Source organism: Cottoperca gobio, chromosome 4 (genome assembly GCF_900634415.1).
Source record: "Cottoperca gobio chromosome 4, fCotGob3.1, whole genome shotgun sequence".
NCBI classification, from domain to species: Eukaryota; Metazoa; Chordata; class Actinopteri; order Perciformes; family Bovichtidae; genus Cottoperca; species Cottoperca gobio.
This window is the reverse complement of record NC_041358.1, coordinates 11,299,396-11,312,336: the sequence shown is the minus strand read 5'-3', so window position 1 is coordinate 11,312,336 and position 12,941 is coordinate 11,299,396. Positions and strand designations below refer to the sequence as shown.

Below are 12,941 nucleotides of genomic sequence, written 5' to 3'. Positions count from 1 at the left end.
ACAACCCAGCCCCTTTGAATAGAAACAACTCGAGCAAGAGAATGTTTCATTTCACATTTTTCATTTGTCTCTCTATGTTTATATTAACTCTCTAGTCAGAGGTCTACATTTTGTTTCTCTGAAAAAGTCAAGAATGAAAAACATGGGAATTGGGATGTACTTACAAAACACATCATTTTTGGTGCTGTTACTAAGTTGTTTGAAGATGTTAGGTAATGGATTTTAACAAACATTAGTTAATATATCTAAACTGGCTCTATTTAGGCTACATGCTGGGCTGAAAAGGATCTTTTATCACAGGAGAATAAAGGGCTATCAACTCCTGGTCCCTCATGGTGTATTAGAAAAAAGGAAGTCAACATGAAAGTGGATATGTCTATTAACATACCAGGAAACTTAAGCTGCCCCGCTTAAACAATATAGCAATTTTGAAGCACGGTGAAAAAGGACAAGATTTGTGAACACCTTGATATTTCATTGTATTTTGATGTGGATGTGATATTGTCCTGAAGTAGACACTGTTACAGGTTAGGGTTAGGGTTAGGTATTGAGGTATTGAGCATCTTATGATGCAACTTGCACCTGTTTCTAAGAATGATATTAAGCTGCTGACTCCTCTGAAGAGTTATTAAAACTCAAATGACAGGATGAAAGGAAAGATGTTTGTCGCTGACTGCAGCTGAATAGTAGTATTATTATTATTATTATTATTATTATTATTATTATTATTATTATTATTATTATTATTATTATTATTATTATTATTATTATTATTAATTAAAAAGTGCAGAGGAATCACTGATTTAGTGTTTTGTATGTCATAGAATGTCTAGATGTCTTTTGTCAAAAGTGGGTTAAATTTTCTTGACAACTGAATGATAAATATAACTATTGATAACCTACATTTCAGTGTAAAGTAGGGCCTAACCACGCATTGAAGTACAGTCAATGAAATTCTGTTGAAAAACCGGTTATGTGTTAGCTAGACATCTGAAAACCTTCCAATGTTAAAACAAATTTAGCCAGCTTTTAATCTAGATATTTTAATTACAAAATGAATGCTTCTACGGTATAGTTACTATGTAATTCAATACTCTAATAATGTGGTTTTAAATTATTATGTTACTAAAGAAGGAAGTTTTTTGAGCAACTCTAGACCAACTGGAGCCAATGGTTCAGTCAAACAAGTGTTCTTTATGTGGGTAAGTTGTCTTTTAAAGGTAGTACATTTGTGTCTCCAGGTTTTGATGTTGCATACCACGAGTTTGTCTTTCATATATAATACAGCATGCTTTATTGCTTTGTGACACAAAGACGGGTTACTTCACAGCACACATTAGGATGAGGCGTGTTGCTTTTCCAGTGCAAACAGAGCTACACTGCAGCTTCTGGTCAGCTGAGTCAAACCTGGACTATCAAACAAGCCAATCAGCCGTCCTATTTGGCTGTTTTTGTCGAGTTCATTATTGAATAGTTATATGTAAAAAATGTCTATTTCAGCGTTTGGTTGAACTTAATATGACCCTTTGGGTCACTTCTGGTTGCAAGAAAATCAAGATGGCGACGCCCAAAACACAAATTTGAGACTTCAAAACCGCATTCAGCAAACCAATGGGTTTCCGTCCACTTCGTCCACTTCCTATACACAGTTATGGTATCATATAGTCATGACGACTTGTAATCACGATTTCTGAGAGCTCAATCAACATTTCAAAACCAAAACATGGAATTTACTATAATATGAATATAATATATTTACATTTGATAGTGGGGAACCAGAAAATGTTTGGTGTTTTTCTTAATGAATGACAGGGTTAATCAATTATAAAAGTCAACGTTGATACATTTCGTTTTAAAAGAAGAATGCACTGAAACATTCAGCCATATTTTCATTGTCAGAATGTACATTTTCATTGTAAATATGGTGTTTAATTTGATATCATGAGGACTCTCTGGTGGCTGACAACCGTCTTGAACGGCAAATCAGAATTTAGTGAGCACATACTGGGAGGTACATATCGATTTAAGGGGGAAAAATTGAAGTAATATAATGTATTAATATTTGCCTCTGTAGTGTAGTGGAGTACAGGTATAAATGGTATAAAGTGTAAATGGAAATACTCTAGTAAAGTACAAGTACCTCAAAATTGTAAGTACAGTCCTGGAGTAAATGTACTTAGTTACTGTCTACCCTTGTTTCTAACTTCTTTATGAATAACAGCTTATCATAAACTAATTATTTATTTTATAATTGCTCTACTGCATAATTTTAATGGCAATAAATTACCCAGGTGAGAATTTCAACAGCACAAAAACCCACAATAGACAAGATTGTGGTTAATTAGCATAATTAATTATGACCAAATGTAACCTTTTATGCTGTAAAGCACACATATATGTGCAAAACAAAACACAAAACACAAAAATGATGCTAGGAATTCTTTATTAACTGACATATGCATCAGGTTTTCACAACCAGAGTGACACATATCACAAAGTTAAATCCATCCTGAGAGCAAGCAACAGCACACTGCAGAGATGATACGCTGCAGGGCGACACATGATGAGGTAACACAGATCAGCCACTTATCCTCAGGAGGCTTCCTACTTGGGGCCGGACATACAATTCTTGTAATTTTTCTTTTTTTGGTCAATTCTCCAATTAATAATTCTTACAATGAAGAGGCAAACATTGTCCTAAATGTCTGTTGGGGCACTGTTACAGATTTGCCATTTTTTTGTTGTTGTTGTCAATTAGATCATTTATTTGGAGTTTTTTTTTTAAAGCAATAGTTCAGGGATGAAAATAAAAGACATTTCTCAGGACAACAAACACATTTAGTTCTGGTTGTTTGTGAATAAAATGTTTCACCATAACTTTTTTACTTTACATAATATGATTTTGCCTCATGATACAGCACACATAAAATGCATCTGTGTTTGTTTTTTATAATTATTTCAGTGCTTGATCATGATTATTGAGGGCACAGTGAGGGTTTAGTTTAAAGGCAGCTTTACAACACTTAAAAATATCTCAGAAATGTATTTATTATTATTCATCATGTTATCCCTTATATGTATAATGGTCAACACACACACACATGTTTTTTTCTTCTTCTGGTTAACTTAAGTTAAGTTGTTCTTCTATTTATCTATGAGTATGGCTTTATTCCAGTGGGGAAGTGGTGATGCAGGAGGAAGAGGAGGCTGAAGAAGATGGAGGTGTTTGATGCATCTGTAGAGAAGAGATTCAGTCACATTCAGTTTGCAGGAATTAAAATGTATTGTGGGTCATTTACTAAATATTTACATCTTATAATAGCAAAGCGTCAAGTCAGTTAAACAATCGATTTAAAATATAAATAATGTTTCATTTTGAACAGCAGAGGGAGACACCAATACACCTGAACATATTTAATGGATTTAATTATTATGTCTAGCTGTAAGAAATGTGTATATTGGCGTTTTTAGTGAAGCTTTCTTTTCACATTTTATTTCTTGCCTGTGTTGCTTTAATATGAGTGTTTTCATAAAATGTAATCTTTGATATATTGTATTGTAATTAAGTGTAGTCTCATGGTTTCACAAAACTTTATACTTTCTCACTTCAGTCAACTACTATGATTAACATTTGCTGCTATATCCAGGCGTAATACATTACTGTATAATTATTGACTATTTACTTACCGTATGCTAGCCCACACTTCTCTTCCCTCTGTAAATCACTGCAGAAGAACAGGTTGACATTAGGAAAATCATACATTTAAAATGTTTTGCTAAACTTATTACCAGTAAGTATTCACAAGTGTTTGGGTGGTTTCAGTGATTTTAAAATGAAAAATAGCCTTCTAAATATTTATGCAGATTAAGTACTCACCTGTACCAACGTTGCTCCCTGAGCAAAGGACTGAGAGAGGTGAGACAAAAAAAGGGTGAAATTCAGTAAATATGTTGTCATCTATATTATAAATGTTTCCCCTTTTTTCATCCTGTAGTTCCTGAATTGATTGACTGACATGGTGATGAAACTACAAACTGTGTTACATTTGCATTATAAAACATCATTACAACTTGTTTAAGACTTTAGCAGCATAATCAGAGGGTTAACTTTAATAATTACAAACAAAGGAAGGAAACCTTAGCTTCAAACTAAATTCTAATATTATAAATCACCAGACATTACTGTGAGAGATCCCAATGTCATACCTGAGTACATTCTCTGAGGGCAGAACAGGACTGTGCTGCCCTCTGGCGTGAGAGGAGCCACCACTACATTGTATACCTCCCCACACTGGATGTTGCCAACATCACAGCTGCTCTCCCCGGGAGAGGCGGTGCAGGAGTAGTTGTTGCTGCTGCCCACCATCTCTGTGATGTAGCTGTGGCTGCTGGCAGCCTTCCGCCACAACACCCGCACAGAGTTATTGGACATCCTGGAGAGCCTGACACCTGACGGACAGCAGGCACCTGCAAGAGAGAGAAAGAGAGAGAGAGAGAGAGAGAGAGATTTATGTGTAATGCTTAATAAAAAAAAAACATAGAAGCCATTTCAAAGTGAGTCTTTGGAATATAAATATTAACAGTAGTTTGATTTAGAAAAGAAGAACTCAGCGTCCAGGTCTTACAACTAAAATATTGAGATCATGAGCAATAACAGGCAACATTTCTCAATTTAATACACTCGCTTATGGCTGTTAGGGTAGATTTAGCTGATTTTGTTCACTAACTCTTATCCACTTGTGCTGCTGTTACACAACATTTTAGCATTTAGCATTATCTAATTATCACCTATTGGTCAGCAAAAGTGTTTTGAACATATTTCACTGATCTGCCCAACTTTAATCATGACACTCTTGAAAAAGGCAGTTTAGTTGTTTTCGAAAAAGGTATTTCTGCTACAGCAGCTAAGTGGGTTTCAGAGCGCCATCTAGGGGGCCACGGTGTTACTGCTAAATAGTAAGATTAAAACTTTTTTTTTTTTTGGGGCAATTTACAAAGCTACTTATCATGTTTTTTATAGCCCAGCTCATTTTTCTCCTCATTCTATTTGTTATATTAGGTTTTTTTATTTTCGAAAGGTGTAGCTTGTAGCCTATATATTAAGTGTTTATTATAGTTACCCCTAAAAATCCAATATATTGACAGATTTCTATTTTTATATTTAACATAAACAGACATCTTAGATAATTATCCCTTATATTTAGTTTTTAAAGAAATGTGAGCAAAATAAGTGTGTAAGAGCTCTCTGGTGGACAAACTATGTGAAGGAGAAACTGTTTCTATTTGAACTCAAACATCTCTGTCATTTCTTGACTGCAGTTTTTTGTTACTTTGCGGTCAACATATATGCAGATAAATATCTGTGATATATGAGCATGGCAATTGATTTGGTCCAGTTCTAATGCTTTCTAAGTTAGATGCATAAAAGTGTCCACACTCCTGTTACAGTCTCACTTATATGGGAAGCTCTTAAGTCACTAACATGTAAAGTATTGCTTCCATATTGTAGGAAGCATACTGGATAGTTGCATGAATAAAAAGCAGAACATCCCACAGATATTACATACATGTGATAATATTAATAGTTATCTATTTGATTGCCTACAATAAACATAAGTAGATTAAAGATTTAGAGGTGAACATTAATGTCTGTGGACAAAATGGCTCCTATTGTTTCAATCTGTGTGTGATGAGTAATAAATTGAAGTTAGCTACTCAAGATTTTGTTTTATGGGTGTAGATACTCTTTAATAAAGTCTTTCCTTCTCGTTGGTAGAAAAACATCATCACTCACTGGATGAGAAGCCCTCATAGGTGCAGTTGGACCGGCGCCCGCTGTGGCTTCTCGCCTCCATGGTGACGGTGTAGTTGGTCCCACAGGTGATGCATCCCATGAGGCAGTGGGAGTCCAGGGTGTGGCAGCGGGCGTGACCACGCGTTGATGTCAGAGAAGTGATGAATGAATGCGCCCCTTTAGCGTGAGACCATGAGACGTTGGTAATTGCCTGCGTCACCTGATCCACTGTTAGATTCACCGGGCAACAGGGTTCTGTAGAAGAAGAGGATTTATGTGGATGTTAGGGATGGAACACAAAGCTCCTATCTGTATCTGTTTATGTCTCACAAACATCTGGATTCGTATCTGTATTCGGATTGTACATGGCGTGGGCCTAGCCTGTACCGAACATTTTAGAAATTGTCTGATCTGCTTCATTTTCTGCATTCAGTTGTTTTTAACTGCCATTATACTTCTCATACATAAATCTATTTATGTTTAGCTGCCAAAATAATCTAGCATTTCAAACATGTACCTGAGTTAATCTAGTAATAAAATACATTTATATTTATATATAGGGCTTTTGGAGCTTGACTCTAGGGGCTAAAAGACCACTATATGTGGTTCTTCGATTGAATAATTACAGTACCCTTTTAATTAATTGCAATTCATTATTTGCAATTTAGAAATGAATTGGTACGCCACAAATACATGATATACAGTGAAATCATTATTCTTGAAATCAGTCTTTGTGTACATTTTGCTGATGATACATACTTTTACTTAAGTAAGATTTTGAAAGCAGGACTTTTAATTGTAACGGTGCATTTTTAAAATGTTATATTGTTTATTTTACCTAGTCTAAGTAAAAGTTCTGAATATTTCTTCTACCCTACCACAGCCTGTCTGCCTATACAGTATATGCAGAGGAGCGCTGAAGCAGTTGGCACAACACGTCACTAACATACTTGTTATATTGTTTTCTGATACCTCTCTGTACTTTTTAATTGAATGGTTCAATCCAAACCTTCGATCACTCACCTGTTTCCAGAGAGTCAGAGTAGCTGGGTAAACTCCAGCCGAAGTGGCTGGACGCTATGACGCTGACTTCATAAGTGGAGCCGCAGGGAAGGTCAGTGATGTCGCAGCTGTTTCCGTTGGTGTCGCAGGTGCGTGTGCCGTCATCTCCCGACGCCGTCACGGTGTAAGAAGCAAGACTGTTGTTTGCAGTCCAGCTGACAGTGACACAGGTGGAGTTTTTCGGATTCAACATCAGATTCATCGGCATGCAGGGAGCTGATGGGGACGAAGGATAGAAAGAATTAAAAGTTGACTGTGCTTATTGAGCATGCTCATACTTTTGAGGGTCCTTCCCAAAATGTTTGAGGAACAGAGGTGAAAAGAATGACTAGGCTGTAGGCCCACAGGACAATTTTGAGATACTGTAACATATTTCTCTCACAACCAGTCTAGTCATTCAATATACAAGCTTTTACTATCCATGCATTTTCACATTCACTGGCCACGTTATTAGGTACACCTGTACAATAATGCAATACAATACAACAATTCTGCCATGATGAATTCCACTTACTAAAATCTTTCCCCTTACTTTATGTAAATAAATAAAAATATTACAAAAACCTTTCAATATAAGGACAGTCCAGTACAACAGCATCAATCACTACGACTTTAGCCGTTAATCAAACTGAAACATGAAGCAAAAGTTTTCATATGTTATATAAATCAATAAAGTCATAATAAAAAAGAACACGTATTCTCCTCCAAAGTTCATGTGTCATGCGTTTCAGTCCAATAGGATAAATATTTTACTGCTGTTTTATGTGAAATCTAAGAACTGAAGAACTCAAAAATGTAACTAATTATTTGCTGGATGCGTATGAATAGAAGTTTTCTACCTGTGTTTTTGGTGTGAGCCTTGCATGCACGGTTGCATCCGCTGATGTCGTTGCAGGGTGTCACCACCACGCTGTAAGGACTGTCACAGCTGAGGTCAGAGAGGGCGCACACCGGTGCCGTGTCGTTACACAGGATAACCTCTGAACTGTCGGCAGCCCGAGTCTCGTACAGCTCTGCCCCCCGTGAGGCCGTCCACTTGATCTCCAGAGTGTCAGTGCTCACCGAGGAGACGGATACACCCTCTGGACAACAGGGCGCTTAAAGACACACAGGTGAGGTGATTAACAAATATACAGACATACACATTGATCACAACCAGGAAGAGGAGTAAAATCATCATAATGACTCAAAATCTTTAACATGTCCCCCTCAGCTGCTACTTACAGGTGGTATAGTTGAGAACCTGTCCTTGAGGACTGCTGCCAGCCTGGTTGAACGTGAACACAGACATCAGGTATGTATAGCCACATGTGCAGTGGTAGGTGCAGTTGTTGCTTGTGGTGTTGCAGCTCTCCTCTGCGCCGTCACCTCTCGTTATGAAGGCTGTGTAGCTGTCGCCATGAGGCTCCGTGTCCCACATCAGCGTGCAGTTTCCTTCTGTCGACTCCTCGAGAGCCAAAGACTCTGGTGGGCAGGGGACTGACAGCACAGGTTCATAGGGAGTTTAGTCACACTTATATACTGACTCATACTTCAGAGCGGCCTAATGCAGTATAAGTGTGTGGATCTGATCTGAATCTGATCTCTAATACTCACAGGTGATGAACACGACGGGGCTGGATGGGAGGCTGGGCCCGGCATCGTTGGAGGCGGTCACCTCGATAGTGTGTACCTCTCCGCAGCCCACTGCCAACAGGGTGCAGGAGCTGGATGTGGAGTTACAGGTGAGGTTCTGGTCACTCATCACATGGTACAGAATGGATCCATAGACCCTGTGATCGAGTTCCCAGGACACTGAGAGTCCGGCCACACCGTTGCTCGTCACCATGGAGACATTGGCACAAGATGGTGTTGGAGGTCCTGTTAAAACACAACAAGAAAACATAAAGACGCCCAATGATGCATCAAACACAAGTACACATGAAAACAAACACACACCCTTTAGAACAATCAAAAACATGTGCAGATGCACTCTGACATATTTGATGTGCAGATGAACAGTAGAAGAGTAGTAATAGTTACTCAAGTACTCTGGACAATCATTTCTGAGGACAATACTGTGCCCTTAATAATACTGTATTTATCAGATGGCTGCAGTTACAAGTAACTTTTTGAGATAAAGATTTTATAGACGTTAGAAGTTGATTGTCCCCGCCAGAGGGTCCATCCCGCAGGATGACTTTGCAAAGTGTAAAAATGAGTTAGTAAAATACTGTTCCAGATACCTGTGACGAAATGTTTTGTGCCTTTGTAGACACACTGTGATCTGTAAGTTGTAAGGCACATGTGTAAATGATAAACTGAGGCACAATATTGTTGAAATTGCACCTTTTTTTCTTAAGAAATTTCATGTTGTTCATAATGTTTTGTAAAAAGATCATATTTGAACATTTTCAGAATGTACTTTTTTGCACTAAAATGAAGGGAAACATTTGGAGTTGTCGTTATTTATGTTATTATGCTCTGATTTTACTGGTCCGGCCCACTTGAGATTAAATTGTGCTGTATGTGGCCCCTGAACTAAAATGAGTTTGACACCCCTGCACTATAGCATCATTGAAATATGTTTACATTAAAATGTTCATCTAGTTATTTAATTGAATATGGCTTTATTAATATTACTATTAGTATATTCTTGTGGTGCATTTTACTGCAAATATTTGTTTACTTTTACTTGAAGCACCTATGTGTAGAATTTCTTTGCAATTATAGCATCTTTGCTCTGATGGAATTAGTCTTTGCAGACAAATGAGACTAAAACTAGTGCAACATATGTGTCTTTTTGGATGCTACACTGGGAGTCACCAGAGTCCAACTTTAAATGCAGAACTCTTACTTGTAATGGAGTATTTTTCCTATATAAATTAAAAGATATTTTTAACACTTTCAGTCAGGTGCTTCAAAGCTCATATACTACGTGCCATGATAAAATGGGTGAAATAAATAAATGACCCTTTGCAGACATATGATTTCACTTCGTATTTGTAGCTTTGATGCCTCATAATATTCACTGTCTGGAGGTCATGGTTAAGGTCTCTTTCTATTTATGACTACTACGTTTGGGATTGTGCGGAAGTCAAATGTTTCTGAAAAGCAAAGCAGGTCATCTGTCACACTTAACACTTATGAAAACCTAATATCACACAAACAGGAGTTCTCTGATACGGGACTTTGGTACGTTTATTTGAAATTGCGTGCCTGATTATTGTTACTTTTATCTCTTCATGTATGGTATTTCTCACATATTAGTATAAAGACACATGGACGATATAGTTATAGAAAACATTCAGAGAAGAGTCCGCTTACTTGTCGTCTGGTTGATGTACAGACTGCCCTCCCCCTTACGGCCCTCGAGGTCCCAGGCGAAACCCATGATGACGTAGAGTGAACCAGCATCCAGGCCAGATATGGTCAAATTGGAGGTGTTGTTCTTTATGTAGGTGGTGTTCGAGCCAAACTTGTATAGAGACAGGCTGTACTGGACAGCGTGCGCAACAGGGGCCCAGGATACAGTGATGCTGTCATTGCTGGGAGAGGAGGCGGAGAGCTGAGGAGGAGGCAAAACTGTGGAGGAGAAGAAAGTTTGACATGTATGAGATGTTTTGGAGGATGGAGACTGTATTTAATACTTAAATATGTTTTTTACTTTGATGGTTGCTTATTAAGTCATTAATATTTAATGTTTTTGAAGCCAAGTTTCAGGAGCTTTGAGTCTTTAGTGAGTCATATTTCAAGTAAGTCAAGTTTCATAGCAGTTAAGTCCAAGTCTCAAGTCTTGTGGTTTGAGTCTGACTCGAGTCTCAGGTGTATAGTAGTTATTTTCAGTACACACACCACCACCAGTAAGGTCAGAATTTGACCTACAGCCTTACAGTAGTTGCCGCATAACTATGAACCCAAACAGCTATTTAAGCACCTACTGAAATATGAAAATCACAGTTTTCATGTTGTTTTATGACAAAGTCAGCAATTCTCTTCAAATGAACTTAAATGTATACGTGAAAAGCTTTTAAAGCCATTTTTCATGTTTTTTGTTTCCAACATGTGACTGAAAAGCATGTGTTTAGATTTGAACATGTAATGATGTGTGACTAAATCTACATATATTGTAGTTAATCTCAATCTAACATATTAAGAAGCCAACATGTGTGAAATAAAATGAAACCAGAGATGTATATTGGTACACAGTGAACAAAAGAAATGGTGAAACTGCTTGTAGCATGTTCTTTTAGACTCATGTAGATCAGATTTTCCCCCCGGGATGGGGGTGAGCGGTGACAGCTATGTTCTCAGGATCAGGTCCACCCATTGTGTTTAACATAGAAGGGCCAGGTATAGTTACCACCAATACAGGGGAGGGCCTGAGGGCTTCTGATGCATTTATTGGGTAAGAAAAACCTGCACATTGTTTTGCACAAACACTGAAGACTATGTGTGTGTACATTTACTAACAGTACTGTATATAGTGGCTCTGCTATGGGACAATGAGTCATATCAGGTGACTTCTGCAGGGCATGGGGCTCAATAAGAACAGTACTGTTTCTCAATGAATGTGTGATTCTACAGATAATCCAGCCCTAATCCAGGGTTATTTATATTAGGTTTTGTTTCCCATCTTTGGAAGTGGAAAAAACATGTAAATCTTACATTCTGCACACAAATAAAAAATAACATGACAAACAGTACCTGTCTTTGCAGTCACAGTCAGAGATGGCTGGCTCTGGCCTCCACTGTTTACAGAAAAGATGCTGAGCATGTACTCAGTGTACGATGTGAGGGACTTAATTTCAACGGGGGAGGAGGAAACTGTGACTTCTCTGTAGAAGCCATTGGTGTTCTGAATTCGTATGATGTATGAGGTCGCCCCGGTCTCCAAGTTGAAACTCGCCATTAGGGTCGTGCTATCCTTCGGCTTCACGTTCTGGATAGGATCCATCACCTCAGGGGCTAAAATAGTCACAAGAAAGAAGATTTTGGTTTTGAGATACGAGGAATGGCCTCCACCTTCAACTTTTCACCTCCAAATTTCAGTGATTTAGTGAGGGGAAAAACATTAGATTGTTTCTGCATCTTCCTGGGTGGTTTGAGAAAACCACACTGAATGCAACAATAAAAAAGGGGGACTAACTGTGACTCTTCTGTGGTCCTCAGTTCAGTTCATTGTCAATTGCACATTATCAAAGTAACATTTCAGTATTTAAATGTACATTGTAATATAACTTAATCTGAATTCACTATTCTTCTTTTTCTGTGCAGAAAGATAATTAGTGTGCCTGAATATGGCAGCATAAAACTGTACTGTACACATTTTAAAAAGCATTTACATACAAAGTCAAACACCCGCATCAACAGAAAAAGTAGTAAAAAAAACTGCTTGTTTTTAAATGAAAATGAAACAATGAAGCTCTAAATTAAGTGCTTAAACATAACAGTTAGAAGTGTATCTCACCTGTGGATGAATCAATAACTGCAGTGCTCAGTATTACTTGAGAATTATCCAGCGCTTCAACTGTGAATGTATAAATGATGTTCGGGGACAGAGAGGCGATAGAGCCCAGCACTGTGTTTGGACCGAACATGGCAAAAGCAATGGGGTTGCTTGGTGAGCTTTTGGGTGCGGCTGTGATCTTGTATGAGCTGGCTCCGGAGAACCTGGTCCATCTGAGAATCACGGTCTTGGATGTTGCAGAGAACACGGATACTTGGATAGCTGATGAGAGAGATGAAAGAAGTGTAGATCATTATAGTACTAGTGTATATCCTCAGACATGGATTCTTTTACACATAAATGTATGTATATAATCAAGCTTTTGTGTCGCTTCATTCTCATGATGTTAAACATATACAGTGGATTGATAGTAGAAGATAAAATACAGTACCTTCTGCTGCAATCTGTAAATTTAAATGAGAAAATATTAAAACAGTTTTGTGTAATTGGATGAAATTAGAGTTTTTACTAACTAGTTGACTACTTTTAAGGTTAAATTGCATAACTCCTATTTCACAACACACGTTTTTGCGCCTGAATTTGAAATAAACTATATAGTATAACAAATGCTATTGCATTACTTTACCTGTGAGCATA

The 12,941-nt window shown here is 37.6% G+C and overlaps 1 protein-coding gene across 1 annotated transcript; it reads right to left on the bottom strand.

Annotated features, from left to right (window-relative positions):
- Nucleotides 1-2,493: 2,493 nt before the first annotated feature.
- LOC115006949 (fibronectin type III domain-containing protein 7-like) lies at nt 2,494-12,940 on the bottom strand. The gene is made up of 13 exons (XM_029429582.1): nt 12,931-12,940; nt 12,306-12,566; nt 11,543-11,803; nt 10,163-10,420; nt 8,453-8,716; nt 8,081-8,335; nt 7,696-7,953; nt 6,818-7,072; nt 5,795-6,049; nt 4,207-4,467; nt 3,878-3,907; nt 3,688-3,725; nt 2,494-3,235 (listed from the first exon to the last, which is right to left on the bottom strand). The coding sequence occupies exons 1-12, from the start codon at nt 12,938-12,940 to the stop codon at nt 3,694-3,696; spliced, it is 2,400 nt and encodes a 799-aa protein (XP_029285442.1). The 3' UTR covers nt 2,494-3,235; nt 3,688-3,693.
- Between the last annotated feature and the right edge of the window lies 1 nt (nt 12,941).